Source organism: Lingula anatina, chromosome 7, assembly GCF_051362555.1.
Source record: "Lingula anatina isolate TDL-2025a chromosome 7, LinAna3.0, whole genome shotgun sequence".
NCBI classification, from domain to species: domain Eukaryota; kingdom Metazoa; phylum Brachiopoda; class Lingulata; order Lingulida; family Lingulidae; genus Lingula; species Lingula anatina.
This window is the reverse complement of record NC_141773.1, coordinates 11277590-11292118: the sequence shown is the minus strand read 5'-3', so window position 1 is coordinate 11292118 and position 14529 is coordinate 11277590. Positions and strand designations below refer to the sequence as shown.

General features: G+C 38.2%; 1 protein-coding gene across 7 annotated transcripts; it reads left to right on the top strand.

The window, feature by feature from the left end:
- The first annotated feature begins 892 nt into the window (after positions 1-892).
- LOC106152924 (tyrosine kinase receptor Cad96Ca-like) lies at positions 893-12404 on the top strand. 7 transcript variants are annotated; one of them, XM_087017369.1, is made up of 13 exons: positions 893-1266; positions 1799-2194; positions 2745-3014; positions 3340-3393; positions 4417-4517; positions 4838-4945; positions 5274-5448; positions 5768-5878; positions 6073-6254; positions 6558-6680; positions 6879-6990; positions 7561-7660; positions 8052-12404. In XM_087017369.1, exons 1-13 carry the CDS (start codon positions 1215-1217, stop codon positions 8230-8232), a joined length of 1965 nt encoding a protein of 654 aa, XP_086873495.1. In that variant the 5' UTR covers positions 893-1214; the 3' UTR covers positions 8233-12404. The 7 variants fall into 7 exon arrangements, with proteins under 7 accessions (XP_086873495.1, XP_086873496.1, XP_086873494.1 ...); XM_087017370.1 differs by having other exon boundaries at positions 894-1266; positions 1796-2194; positions 4429-4517; XM_087017368.1 differs by having other exon boundaries at positions 894-1266; positions 1796-2194.
- The last annotated feature ends 2125 nt before the right edge of the window (positions 12405-14529 follow it).

The window sequence follows — 14529 nt, the reverse complement described above, 5'->3', positions numbered from 1 at the left end:
GTGCTACGATTTTTCCCTTGGGCGGGCGTCAAGCGGACATTTTGTACAGGAGCAATGCAAAGATGGGTGAAAACGATACGCACGCAAAATACATCATCCCTATGTAGATAATGATGCAGGGCCTCAAACTGCTCTGGTTTCAATTCCGATATACTCATATTTTGCAAAGAATCAAGAGATAACTTAACACATTATTTTACGTAGTCACTCATAGGAGACGCCATGCTTTCTTTGTGTTCGGTTATGCACTCGGAACTACTCGGATGTCTCCGCACTCGACAATAACTTTGTTGTTAGTATGGAGCTTGCGGATTCAGCCGAGGATTGCCGATTGACGGTCAACCAATCAGCGTTTTCACCAAACTTTGGTGAAAAATTTTGAAACATGGATTCGATTGGCTTATATAAACTAGGTCAAACTATTTTCGTCAGAGGTAACTTGACACGATGAAGGTAGGCTATAGTGAAGAGGTTAGTGGCAAGTTATCTCTGAAGCTCAGGGTGACAGGTTACGGCAAGTCCCTGATATTCAGCCTTATCTTTGATTGGTCCGGATTTGAACAAAGCGCGCTTTGACTCATTCGCGTTCATTGGCTAGATCGTTCAATGAGTCATTGAGTGCGGGCTTTAAATTTGATTGGCGGGCGGCGGGGGCTATCGAATGTGGTCAGAGGTAACTTGACACGATGAAGATAGGCTATAGTGAAGAGGTTAGTGGCAAGTTATCTCTGAAGCTCAGGGTGCAATAAGTAGGCCTATGGTTAGTATGGAGCTTGCGGAATGAACCGAGGATTGACGATTGCGGCGGCGCTGGGGGCCGCCATGTTGGATTACTCACTTCCGTCCCGCTGCCGTATATGATCTAGTGCTGACCCTATGGCTGCCGTTTGTTTTGATGACGCAGGGTCTAATGGGTCAATAGCACAGCATTTCGACCATGTTATTTAATATATAGGCACATTTGAGAAGAAGAAAACCAATATATATGTACATACAACGTGCACACATCATTTTGAGTGTACTTCTTGTCATTGCAGGAACATGTACATACATGTACGCAAAACAACGAAATGTCAAGACTAACCCACTTACTATTTAAACGTATTTCCGGTGTAGGAGTCCAGCTACGTTAGGTATGAGTCAGCTGCTATTTCCTATAAACTTCCGGATTGTACAACCTCATCTCAGGAACAACACAGCCTATATGTAAGAGTATGATTTTAGCTGTTGCCTTTGTTGCATTGTCGACTGCTGGATTTCTACGAGGTCAGTGTTTAGTAAATGTATCTCCGATTTTTCAACATTATGTTGTTTAGACGACATGGTGAACAGTGCGAACCCTTTTTTAAGTTCCATGAATAGAACTCTCCTCTCGAATCTTTTTAGATTATCGAAAGGAGACTGGCAACAAAATTTCTGAGTTTGGGAACTGTTCACCACCGACATGAGCAATAAAGCAACACTCTTATTTCATAATATTTTGTTGTATCCTTCGAAATGCACTTATGGTATCTATTTACAAGTGCTATCACATACTTGTAAATACTATCCATTAAATAACTGCTGCTGCTGCTTTGAGCAAATTTAACTGATTCTAAATGCCGTGGTTGAAAACGTTTGGGAGGGTAAAGCTCCCTAACCCCAACCAAACCCGGCTCCTACATCTGATCAATTTAATGTATTCCATGAAAACATCCCACTAATCGTTCAAAACTATTTTTAACTTTGATCTGCTATTCTCCGACCTCACTCACCATTCAGAGGTCACAAATCAACAGTAACCATCTCCTTTTAGAAGTACGGGGAGTAATCATCACTGAGCCCAGCGAGAAAACTCTGGTCGTTGCATACGGACAGGAGGTGATACTGTGGTGTAACTTCAGCTATACTGCCTCAGAAAATGGTAATACAAGAATTGAGGCACAGCTTAACTTAAATGGAACAGTACAAAATAAAACTGTGTACACGTATGAACAAAACGGAGGCAGGGGAGGGAACACCATCTCTCCACATCTTCTGAATTATCTCCAATCACGAACAGATATTGAGGAGTTGAGGGAACCCCTGGCAATTGGTCTCAAGATGAAACAAGCACAGTGGGACGACAGCGGAAATTATACATGGAGTATGGTAGTGGACAGAATTCTGGCAAGTGCACATGCCAATGTACACACGAACAACCTCGTTGTTGGATGTAATGTATACTTCCTATAATAGATCAGGACATATACATGTATATACTTTGTGTATATGTAACTAGATAATGAACAATCAAAAGTAAGAAGTCGAACTTCATTATTTCTTAAAGCATGAATAAGTCATCATGCTGCAGTGTGTGTATATATGCTTGTGTATGTGTGTGAGTGTATGTGTGGGGGTGGAGAGAAAGTGTTTATGAATGCAATCGCACTAACATGAGAGAGTCAGATTAGACTTATTTTCTTTAAGGCGATAGAACCCAGGGGCGGATCCAGGATTATTTGAAGGAGGGGATGCGAAGCTGACCCCCCTCTCCCCCCCCCCCCCAACTTGGCATGGGGTTAGGGGCCTGATGAAAGGCCCTGAAAATGTTTGTATTTTAGAGGGCGAACGGTGCCATTTGGTACGGCAAGAGGGGACCAGAAATTGAAGTTGGGGTCAGGACCCCCGTGACCCCCCCCCCCCCTTAAAAAAAAAAATTCCCCACTGGAAACGAATGTTGATTTTTACCTGAAAGTAAGTTACTAAAGGCCGCTTTATTTAAGGGAAACCAACCAGTGCAGATCTCCAATACAGTCAAATAGGTGACACAACATACAACCTCACATGCAACACCAGTGGCGGAAAACCTGTCCCAGACGTCACCATATTTAAGAACGCAAATGCAATCCAAACGTTTGTGTCTGATGTCCCAGTGTCAGTTACACTCAACATAACATCTGAGTCCGTGTTTTATTGCACTGCTACAAATAAACTTGGATCCGTGAACAGTAGTTTGGTGTTACTGGCAGAGAGACGAACAACAACTGACATAGGTACTGTAATCGGTACATTTGATTTAAGTTGTGAACCATATCCTGCACATGCAAAGACTTGTGTAAATGGTTATTATAAAGCTATTTTTATTCAAGAAAAAGAAAAAATACCCTAAATGCAATTTCGCTATTTTGTGTATTGATTGAATGACAAATCAACATTTGTTCAATGACTTATAAAATTATTCTATGTGTTCGTTAAGCCCCTGTTTCACCATGCTTACGATCCCTTGGAGAGCGAATTGGTAAGAACTGTAACAGGGGCTTCAGGCTTAACAGAAACGGGTTTGATAAATTAGTAGTTCTTCGTTTCTCCTTTTTGCAGCAACATCCACCTTCAGCCACACCTCTGACAACTCAGGTGCCACCCAAGGAACAGGTACTAGCGTTTTCCATCTTGGCTTAATTTTATATTATTAATTTGCTTTAGGTGGCTTTTTTTCGGCATATAAACATGACGCGTGTGCTTTGACTGCCTTTAGTAATAAAAAGGTTACATTTGATTCTTTGTGAATGATATATGTAAATTCAACGTCTTAGTGTCGCTAACCGTATTCGCTGGACTTCACTCTATCATGTCAGATAAATTAGTACTTCAATACTATCATTGCGGATTTCAGGCCATTTCACATCTTTTCTCCCGATTGGTAATTTTGGAGTGAGTGCCAAGTCAGGTAGTTAAGTTTGAATAAATACCACTGAATGCGCTGAAGGTTTATTTCATCCTAGTTGCAACAAGATTTTGTGAAACTGTCACCGCGAAATTTAAAGAAGCGAATGCATAGATATTTCCTTAAATATGCCATCATTTTGAGCAAGAGTGTATATCCAGTGTTGGTCTGCACCAGCCACATTTTGTTGGAAATGAGAGACAAAAAATAAGGGACGGAATGCTAAGAGCTAGAACGAATTGTGCCTTTGAAAAAATAAATTAAAACGGCATGGTTTTGATTTGCAAACTGAGGTGTTTAAATTTAACAACGGACCCTGTATCTCTAACATGCCATGCTTCTAATAATTTTTGAGCTCTCCCAATTGCAATTACTAATACAATAATTAGAAACGACGCATTACCCAAACACGTTTTTCTATTTTCTCTATATAAACGTGGTCTAATCATCGCCTAAAATTGTCAGTATTGCCTTTTGAACGTGTGCGGAGGGAACAAAACGGTTGATTTGAATACAATGGCTGAATTCATGTTATGTACGAGTATTTTAATAACTAATCATGTTTCTTTGCAATTGATTTCTGTATGTTTATTAAAATTAACCAGTGTAGGTTTTCAACATGTAACATGACATCGCAGCAAGTACGTAGTAGACTGTAACGAGGACGTTCTTTTATGTGTAAGTGATATTTTGAATATTTAAGGCAAGTGCACATTTCATATTTTCAATAGTTTTAATTATAGATGACCCTGGGAAAACCGCTGGAATTGTAATTGGTACGCTTTTAGGTCTTCTTGTTGCTGTGACCGTGGCAGGGTTTGTCTTGTACAAGGTAATCAGTGCTGCTAAGCACGTTTACAGGTTTAAGATGAAAAAGAAAGTTTTCATTACACTCAACATGCTGGGCCATACTTCTTATACGTTTAATGGGTTAAAGATGTTCAGTGGTGCCTCCAATATTTTTGCTTTTTATAAAATATGGAAAGAAAAATACAACATGATGGGTTTACGGAAAGACTGCCACTATGTTGCTTTGCATATGTAACAAAATTGTGAAATAATTCTGTGCGTTCGCACCGTTTTGTTCCATTACATTACCTCAATGTAAATTATTCATATGTGATTGATGGAACATCATTTTTATGTTTTCAGAGACTGTACAAAAAGGAGTCCTTACTTCCTGACAGAAAAATCTTTGGCGAAAGAAAACAGAAAGCAAACAATGACCATGTCTACGAAATGCCTGTTTCAGTTTTAGATGTATGTTAACAGCACTTTAAATTTCTTTTATATATATATTTTTTTTTTCTAACATAGAAATGCCCTTCAAATTGAAATGAAACCACCAAACATCATCAAATTTACACACAATTAGCATTAAAGCGTGCAACAAATCACTCACCAACTGTGAACATTTATTTGTTTATTTATTAATCGTTTGTTTCGGTTTAAATATATCAGATAAAAGCTTTATAGAATCCACGCAAGAGCGTGGCTCCCCCTCTGACATCACTTATACTGTTTGTTTGCCTCCCTACTTCTCAAGCTAAATATACGGAAATGCACACTAACAGTGACATTATTTCAGGCACAACCCTATACAGAAGTATCGGCGGGTGATCAAGTCCGTGAACTCACTGCCAACGAAATTCGGCTCCTGGAAACTATTGGGCATGGCCACTTTGGCGAGGTCTATAAGGCAATGTTGAAAAACATCAAATCCACCAATGCTGAAAAACCTGTTGCAGTAAAACTTTTGAAAGGTATTGTTTCATATGTTCGTGTTTTTATGTACTGTGATTCCACTGCATATGACTCGTTTTCAATAAGAGGAAATTCAACATACACGGCAGATTAAATCGCCGATCAAGGTCAAGGCCCTTTAACACTGTGTTTAGGACATTCAAAACCATGTTTTAAAACTTAATACTGCATATTTAACAATATTTTGCTGTCGTTTGAAATTGTCTCTGCAACATGAACGAAAGCGAAATATTAACCCCACACATACGCTCCCACCCACCATCCTGACATTTCGAACTGTGTGTCTTTTTATTTTCCTTTTATGGCTTTTCAATTCAGAGCAATATTCAGAGGTCGACAAAAAAGAATTTTTTAGAGAAATAGAGACCATGCAGTTAGTGCCTCAGCACGAAAATGTAGTCGCCATGTTGGGATTCTGTAAAACAGCAGGTAAAAGTCTTTTTAGCGGGTAAAATCAACTGCTAATTTCTCCCATAAAGCCTTTTAAAAACCCGAATTATGAAAATCATTTCACAGTATATCGTGATGGTAAAATGTTAACCAAGGAGTCTTCTATAGATTCAAATGCGCGACGGAAAATGAAGGTTTACATACATAATTTCACAGGTATCCAACTTTTCCAGCTCGAGCGTTTCTTGTGTTAGAGTACCTTGGCAATGGTAACCTTAAGACATATCTCCGTAAAAGCCGCAGTAACAACATCTATGGTAATCTGCATGGCGGAAGTGGCAAACTGACGTCACAGAATCTATTGTCATTTGCTCTAGATTCTGCCAAAGGAATGGCCCACATAGCTAGATATAAGGTTGGTCGACTCTCTGGTAGTGGTAGAATAGGTAGCACAATAATGTTTAAAGTCATATAATGTTGATATAATGATATGTAAATTGCATGAAGTGCAATGCTCAGTGGGAGTGTTAGCACAATATAGTTTATAGATTATGAATGTAAAAAAATGAGACGAACCCATTCACTTTACGCTCAGAAATGAGTATTTCTTGAAATCTTTTCGAATAAAAAAAAGTGGAATATCTTATTTCATTCTTCAGCAGTTTCCATCTCTATTTTCACGTGTAAATAGCTGCACGCTTTCATTTCTCACTCACAGTTCCTTCACCGTGACCTGGCCGCCAGAAACATACTGGTCAGTGACGACATGGTGTGTAAGGTGTCCGACTTTGGCTTGGCTCGTGACGTCATTGACAGCAGGGAGTATCTCAGCAAGATGGAGGTAGGGATGCGGTACAAGTGGAAGTAATTTTTCTCATGGAATACTTTATGTTTTAGAAATAAACAGACGTTGATATTGATAGTTGGAAAAAATTTGTAGCATTAGTGTACGTGATATGTAAGTTTGGGGAAAAAACTAGTACTGCAGCATAAATTAGGGGTGGTATCCAAAATGCGTTCAATATTATTTTTTCACCAGACCCCTCTCCCTATTCGCTGGATGGCACCAGAATCCATCTCTGACAGCGTGTACACCACCAAGAGTGATGTGTGGTCGTTTGGCGTTCTTCTCTGGGAGATTGTCACTTTAGGTAAGATGCAAACAATATCTGTTTCTACAGGTATTTGTATTTACATGTTTAAACAAGGGACTGGTGGATATTTCTGATTATCATTTGTTAATGGTCAAATATGATTACTCAATCAGAGTTAGTTAAATATGTTAGTTAAATATGTTTATCATTTAATTTTTATTGAAATATTTTTCTTTACAATTATTGTTGTAGATAGATTTTTTTTATTTTGGAAATTTAAGAAATTTGTAACTAAATCACGGGAAGTTTTGGATTTTTTGGAGATCGAACATCCCTCCAGCGCCACCTACCCGAGCTTCAGAGATAATTTGAAACAAACGTTAACACTAAAGAAGTGCACCCTTGCGGTTTCAAGTTAATGGATCTACATGTACACTCAAATCTCGTGTACATTTAAATGCGATTTCTTCTGGTCTTGAAAATTATTCATTTTTATTGTTATGTAAGAACACTAACAGCTGTAATGTACAACTGTAGGTAAAAACGCCCATTGTGTAGATCTAAAGGTATTTCTTCTGGCCTCTATAAAATATTTATTTTTGTTTTCACAAATGCTGACGTATACAGGAGCTACCCCCTACCCTGGTATTACGTCTGGACGAGAACTCATACGTGAGATCAGGTCAGGATACAGAATGGAGAAACCTCAGCACTGTGCACAGGAATTGTAAGTGTAGTCGCAGATGATTGGTAATTTGTAATGTACAACTGTAGGTAAAATTCATGTTTACAGACAGGGATAATGCGGAATAATATGGCTTAAACTGAAGAAATAAAAGAAATATAAACAGTAAAAAAGGTATAAAGGAATATGCACCTATTATCTTGTATCGAAGGCAAAATTTAATTGTCTGCATTGCTGGACTAGTTTGTACTACACAAATTATTTTGATAATATGATGAAGATGTTATTCCACCCACAAATATCTTGCGGTTTACCCTTCTTAATTCTGACAGGATTAAACTAAAACACGATGGCTGATATTTCAGAAGGAAAAGTAATATGATAATGACTTTCTTCTTTTATACGTTTGCTAATATGATACTTCTATGTTTAGGTACAATATGATGATGATGTGTTGGGAGGAGGAACCGACAGAACGCCCGACCTTCGACAACCTTGTCACCAGTCTTAGAGACATGGCTAATGAAGAGATGAAGCTTCACGTGGACGTAGACAGAGCTGCTGAGGCCATATACTGTGATATTGACAGTCAGCTGGTTGGGGAGATAGTTTAATGTGGGAATACCCAGTATCAAAATTGAAATACGGCAATACGTGATTGCTAACTTAATTCGAACAAAATATTTAATTATTATTTCCCTATCGCAATTTGTTAGCTTAATAAGTATGAAATGTGTTTGATGAGATATGAAAGCTGGTTGGAATTATGCAAAAGATGCTTTAGAAGCTTTTGGACTTAGTTACATTTGCCGTTTGTTCGTGCGGTGCACCTATATACAAGTAGGCCTATATACTGCCTATATATGATATCCCTTTACTTTGCGGCAGTCATGCGTATGTTATCGAATGGATTCACGGCCTCCGTAAATTCTATGATTTTATCAAGCTAAAACGTTTGACATTACTTAAATATAAGCCCTTAGACCGTAGCAATATCGTCAATGGTACTGCACAGTGCCCGCACGGACATGATGACGGTTGAACCTCCAGTATTTTTGAGAAACGGTGTACCACAGGCATTAAGGCCTACTTTTTTTTCTTTAGCAGTTCGCCTAATCACGTAATTCACTGCACTGTAGATATTAGGTCAATGCACTGAGAGATTCTATACTACGTAGACTACATTCACAAATGGGATATAAATCACATGGATAACGGTAAACATCACAAATTGAATCTGAAAATTGAATGTTTTCGGTAATATTTATTACTTCAATCTTGACCACAATTTTACTTGTGCCTACACGTATGACGTGAGTTTAGAATAGACTCTCCATTTTATCAAGTGCATCTTTTACGCTACTAAAAACAGTAACGCGCTATATATTAAAGTGATACTTTCACACCATGTTTTAAAAATGAAGACTTTTTCATTAGAAATATGATATGTAGGACTATTTTTGCTAGGTCTTTTAAATTAAAATTCATAAATATATTTTTTCCTAATTTTGAGTAGTGCATGAAGTTCATTTTGAGATATCAGCACACTTATAAATATGCAGTTGTAATGCAGCTCTAAATGGCACCTTAAGATTGTTCTCTGTAAGTTTGCTTCCATCTTTCAATTTTTTTCATCAATAAGCATCTGTATATGTATATTGTAACAGAATGGCGGATCCAGGGGAAAAGCAGTGACGTGCCCTAATTCCTATATAACAAAAAGAGCTACAAAACAAAACTAATTTTCCATCCCAGTGTCCTTCAAACTATAGCTTAATTGTCTTCATGTACTGTTTTGTATTTGCCGAGAAGAAAGGAAAGTAGATTTTTTAACATACCCCCCCCCCCCCATCACACACACACACACACACACACACACACACACACAGACAAAAACTCTGGATCCGCCAGCGAAAAAGCAATGCGAGTGTCAAATGTGATTTCTGCAATGCAAACATAATATGATAGGTTTTCCCCAATTTAACATAAAGAATCATGAACAATTTGATAATAAAGCACTTTATTGTTGAGGTTTCGCTGATTACATTTTGGTTCGGTAATCATACGGCATTGGGTTCGTACTTAGGGGGGCCTACACGTCTTGATTTAACGCAATGCATTCTGTGCCAAGTCATTATTAGCGTGTAACTATCAGCATTTGTGTTAATTGAACTTAAAGACGGAATTGCCTCCTTGTTAACATATAAATGTGGCAAATATTTAGGAATATATTCAAAATAGAGAACATGCAAATGTAAGTGAACCTACCGTATAGCTAAAAAAAAACACGACTATTGGTACGCGTATGATCGATAACTGATTTAATTCTCGTAAGATTACCATCCGCCCCCTTCCTTATGAATAGGTATTACTTTATTAATACAATGCAACCGTCGTGTAGCCGCATGTTAGAAGACAATGTTTGATTACGCACAGCAGTAGGAGGCCGCTACCCCTTCCCAGCAAGGAGTCAACACAGCAGCGCGTAACCCGGGGTTAATTAGGGGTTATTAGCTGTCCACTTATGATCGGTATTGTTCGTCTTGATTGCAGCACACTTCCTACTCACTATTGGTTCGACCGCCTCTTCTTTAAATGCTCTCTCAAACCTTTCCTCAGTCAGCCGAGAATGGAAACCCGTTTATCTGCCGATAAACTACGCCGTTGATGTATTATTCGGCATCATTCTACAGTGGGTCATAAGGCTCTATCTATCATTTTTTCGTCTCGCATTTTACCAGATTAAGCTGACGCTCGAAAACTAAATTTAATGAATGATTTTCTCACGTGCACCGTATCCAGCTAATTTTACGACAATAACTACCACGGCACCTCCGCCATTTGCAATTGTAGACGAACCACGTGTTTCCAACTGATAGGCCAATACAACTATACCAGACCCATTGTTCGAGAAAAGACCGTTTATATTTAATGAATTAAAAAACATTTGAGGATTGCGATTTTCTATTGATATACTATCGATGGTATCCCTGTATTAAATCATCCACTGCTACCCCCTCTTTTGTAGTGTAGCATGACTCGTATCACAAGATGGCCTTAGAAATGAAGTAAGACAGGCCTACACACTGATAGTTTTTAGTCTATTATTAACCCTAATGTCGTTGCTTGTCATTCATTCTAGAACTCTCTGAGCCATCGCAAAATTATTTGCCAGGACATTTAAAGGCTACTTCTTAACGGATTTTTTTTTTTATTTGCACTGAGTCCAAAATGTTCGAGGACGTCTCTGTCGTTATCGCCGTTTCTCGGACGCAGTCCCAGACAAAGGATCGGAAAGTTTCTAAATAAAAGAACTTATAAATGCTGCCACTAGCCATCCTTATTGTTCCTAAGTAAAGAGAGGCGATAATGATCTTTTCTTTCTTCTAGCTTAGTCTGTCGACTAAAATGAACAAGGTTAGGCCTACAATGCATCCACCTATTATTACGACCATTAATGAGGTTCTTTGCTACACTCCCTTTCTTCATGATCGCGAAACCAGTGGGGTGCTGTGTTTTAAATATATAAAAAAGGGTCTCGCGAGGTGAAGCTATAATAATGAAATAAAAAAATCCAATGAATAGGCCTATCTAATAAACCATGAAGCACGTAGTCTAGGCCTCTTCTTTGACCGACATCACATTTTTACATTCTTTGTTTTAATAAGAGGACGAACGTGGTCTAATTTGTCTTTTGGTGGTGTGTGATTTTGCTCGAAGTAGCGGAGTCAAGTAAATCGGTGATTTACCGTTGGTAAGAGTAGCGATCATCGCTCCTGCGTCCTCATAGATTACTTTCTAATCACCCGTAATTAACGCAGTCAGGAATAAGCGCTCAAATAGGGGTTTTTGTATCAGGGAAAATTTTAGTATTAATCTTATGTTATTATGTATCTGTATTATGTAATCATGTAACTCATTTTCCCAAGGCAACCACCAATTATGACGACCATTAATGAAGTTCTCTGCTACACTCTCTCCTCATGATCACTTGCTCGATCGTGAAACCCTGGAGGTGTTGTATATATATTTGGGGTAGTTTACTATAGCATGCTACACTCTCCTCATGATCAGCTGCTCGATCGTGAAATCTGGAGTGAAACCCATGGTTTATCTAACAATGGTTTAAATAAATAAAAAGGGTGTCACGGAGGTGAAGCTGCTTAACTCATAAGAATAACGAACGAAAAAATACGATGAACATTTAATAAACCACGAAGCACGTATGTTTTGACCGTTATCGCCTTTTTTACATAAGATGTCTCAACAAGAAGGCAGATGTAGTCCAATTTGTCTTTTGTTGGTGATTCTGCTTCAGGTGGCTGAGATTAGTTGATCGGTGATGCACCGTTGGTAAGAGTAGCAATCATCACTCCTGCGTTCTAACGGATTACTTTCCAACCCCCCATAATTAACGCAGCCAGGAATAGGCGCTGAAATAGGGGGTATTAAATCAGGAATTAATTTTTGTAATTATGTATCCGTAAAATAAGAATCGTAACATTATCACGTATTTTTCCTGATGGAAAATATCATAATTTATGCACACTGATCGAATTATAAAGAAAATCTCCAGATGTAAACAAAGGTCAGTCAAGTATCACTCATCCCAGGCTGCAGGGCAGATATGGAGAATTGAATGAAGCGCGAGTGATCTGGCAACCCTACAAATTTGTCATAATGATTCATGGGCAAACAATAGAAGCATGAAATTAACACCTTTTACAGTGTGAATGACGACACCTTATGAGGCTTTTGTTTCTTCCCCTGGGTTGGTATTACAGAGTAAGTATGTTGACGTAAGTGTGTTGACTTTTGCATGTTCAAAGGAACAATGGAAATGTCATTTCAAAACAAAGAGCCAAATTTCCCTACTTAGGTGGCCAAAATATTGTCAATGAAACGCAAAAAAGACAAAATCACCAGCTGTTATACCCCCTTTACACTGGACGGCGTCCTTTCTGCGACCATGAAATTTGGCATCGCTGTGGTCTTAATAAGGTGGCACGAGCATTGATTTGGTATCAGAATGAATGCTCAATGATCGGCCAGTTGTCGGCACGTTAAGTATTATAATTCTTTAACTCTCAAATGGGGCCGAACTGCTGGACGCAGAAGGGACGCCGTCCAGTGTAAAGGGGGCTTTACTGACTGAGTCTAACTCAAATGCAAAAAGGTACGCACAGCGACAAAGCGCTATTGTAAACAATGACCCGACGATGAGATCAATAAGATGTATAAAATGACTATTTGTACTACAAAACTGTACCCCTGCCCCTACTTGTATATTATAACACACACAAGGCCACCCTATACCAGAGTTACAGATTGATTTTTCATTACACAGTCTCTTGCACTGAAGAAAAATACTCATAATTAATTTGCGGCCCTAGTAGAGGGTCTTCTCTCGCTTTCTCTCAAATCAAAATAAACTAGCAAACATGAAAATTGGCAAAATGTATTAGAATGTAGTGTTGCGAACCCTTTAAACAAGGTGAATGGTAATATGCACGTTTAGACAAATTTTAATTTTAATTTCAATTAAATTTAATTTTAATTAAAATTGATTTTACCAAAATTAGAAAATGTCGTTTGCGTCATGTATCAATATTTTTGCGCATAATAGTACCTACGTTATAAACATTCAGCAAAGATATTTGGAAGGCCGCTCTTTTGTTGTTTATATCAAAGGAAAACTATTTGATACCCATCGTATCAATCATTATACCATGATAAGAGATTAGCATACTAATTTATGTCCCCAGTAATAATAACTTTAACAATAACAACAAACCTTCCTACTGTGCTTTCCGTTGCAAAAACAATTAGCCACGACTGTTTTATATATTAATAGATATTTATAATAATGACAATTTCAAAATCTCCAAAAGTACCGACAGGGACACGAACTCCCGTCGGGTAGATTGCGGACGACTCAACGACGATAACCGTTGTTCCACCAATTCTATTGTTCACACATATTGATATCGACAGCTCTGTATTGCCGCGCATGCCGAAGCTTTGCGGAAATTGCCGAAGGCTAGGAAAATTCTTCAAAATATACTTTTATTAAAGTATTTAATTTAATCATATCCAGACTATCTCCCACTGCCCTGAGGTATGGCTAAAGGCTTTCAGTTGTCATCAGACTTTGTAATTTGGGAGAAAAAAGTGAAACAGTAACTTCTGGTGATGAATAATAGGTAATAGTGCTGCAAGGTGTTGTTTTTTATCCCTGATTGATGTACGAGTAGCTTTTTCTACAGTTTCTATAATTCTCTTAACGTATGAAAATATGCAGGTTTTCTGATATAATAAGACTTTGATAAAATCAAAACCAATAATACTTTTAAAGTCGAGAGTCGGGATAAATATCGGCAAGGTGGAGATATGTCCCGCCGGCGCTTCCGCAACAGCAAGACTGAAGGACGCAAGTTACAAAGCAAAACATGTTTAGTCAAGTTAAAGACTTAATTACCGGTTTAACTTCGGCGGCAGTGCCTACTGCTGTGAGCAACATGCGCTGTCCATCGTAATCCCCCTATCATTAACACTGTCGGGGACGTGCGCATTAGCGCGTCTGATGTAGACAGCGTGTGCTATTAAAGTGACCGGGGACTTATTAGCTATAGTGTATATTCAGTAACAAATAAGCGATTTATAAGAATGCAGACAAAAAGCATATGCATTATTTTTTATTAAAAGCTTGAAAGTAACGCTTGTTATTGAATTGAATTGACTATAAGTTTTAGATGACGGCGTTACTAAATCATCTTAATTTATATGCGCCTTCTCCATATATTTGTTTAGATTTCCCTCATTATTTCTATTTGAATAGACCTACATCGATGAAGTACAGTAGCAAACAGACGTAGCATGTTCAAATTTATCATAAAAATCGTTGCCCTTCA

What these genes read in the sequence shown, in the direction of transcription:
- LOC106152924 (XM_087017368.1), top strand. Translation starts at nt 1,215, where the DNA reads ATGATTTTAGCTGTTGCCTTTGTTGCATTGTCGACTGCTGGATTTCTA. An exon ending in GACTGCTGGATTTCTACGAG is followed by an intron (nt 1,267 to 1,795) that starts GTCAGTGTTTAG and finishes ATCTCCTTTTAG; the next exon opens with AAGTACGGGGAGTAATCATC. An exon ending in AGTATCTCAGCAAGATGGAG is followed by an intron (nt 6,681 to 6,878) that starts GTAGGGATGCGG and finishes TTTTTTCACCAG; the next exon opens with ACCCCTCTCCCTATTCGCTG.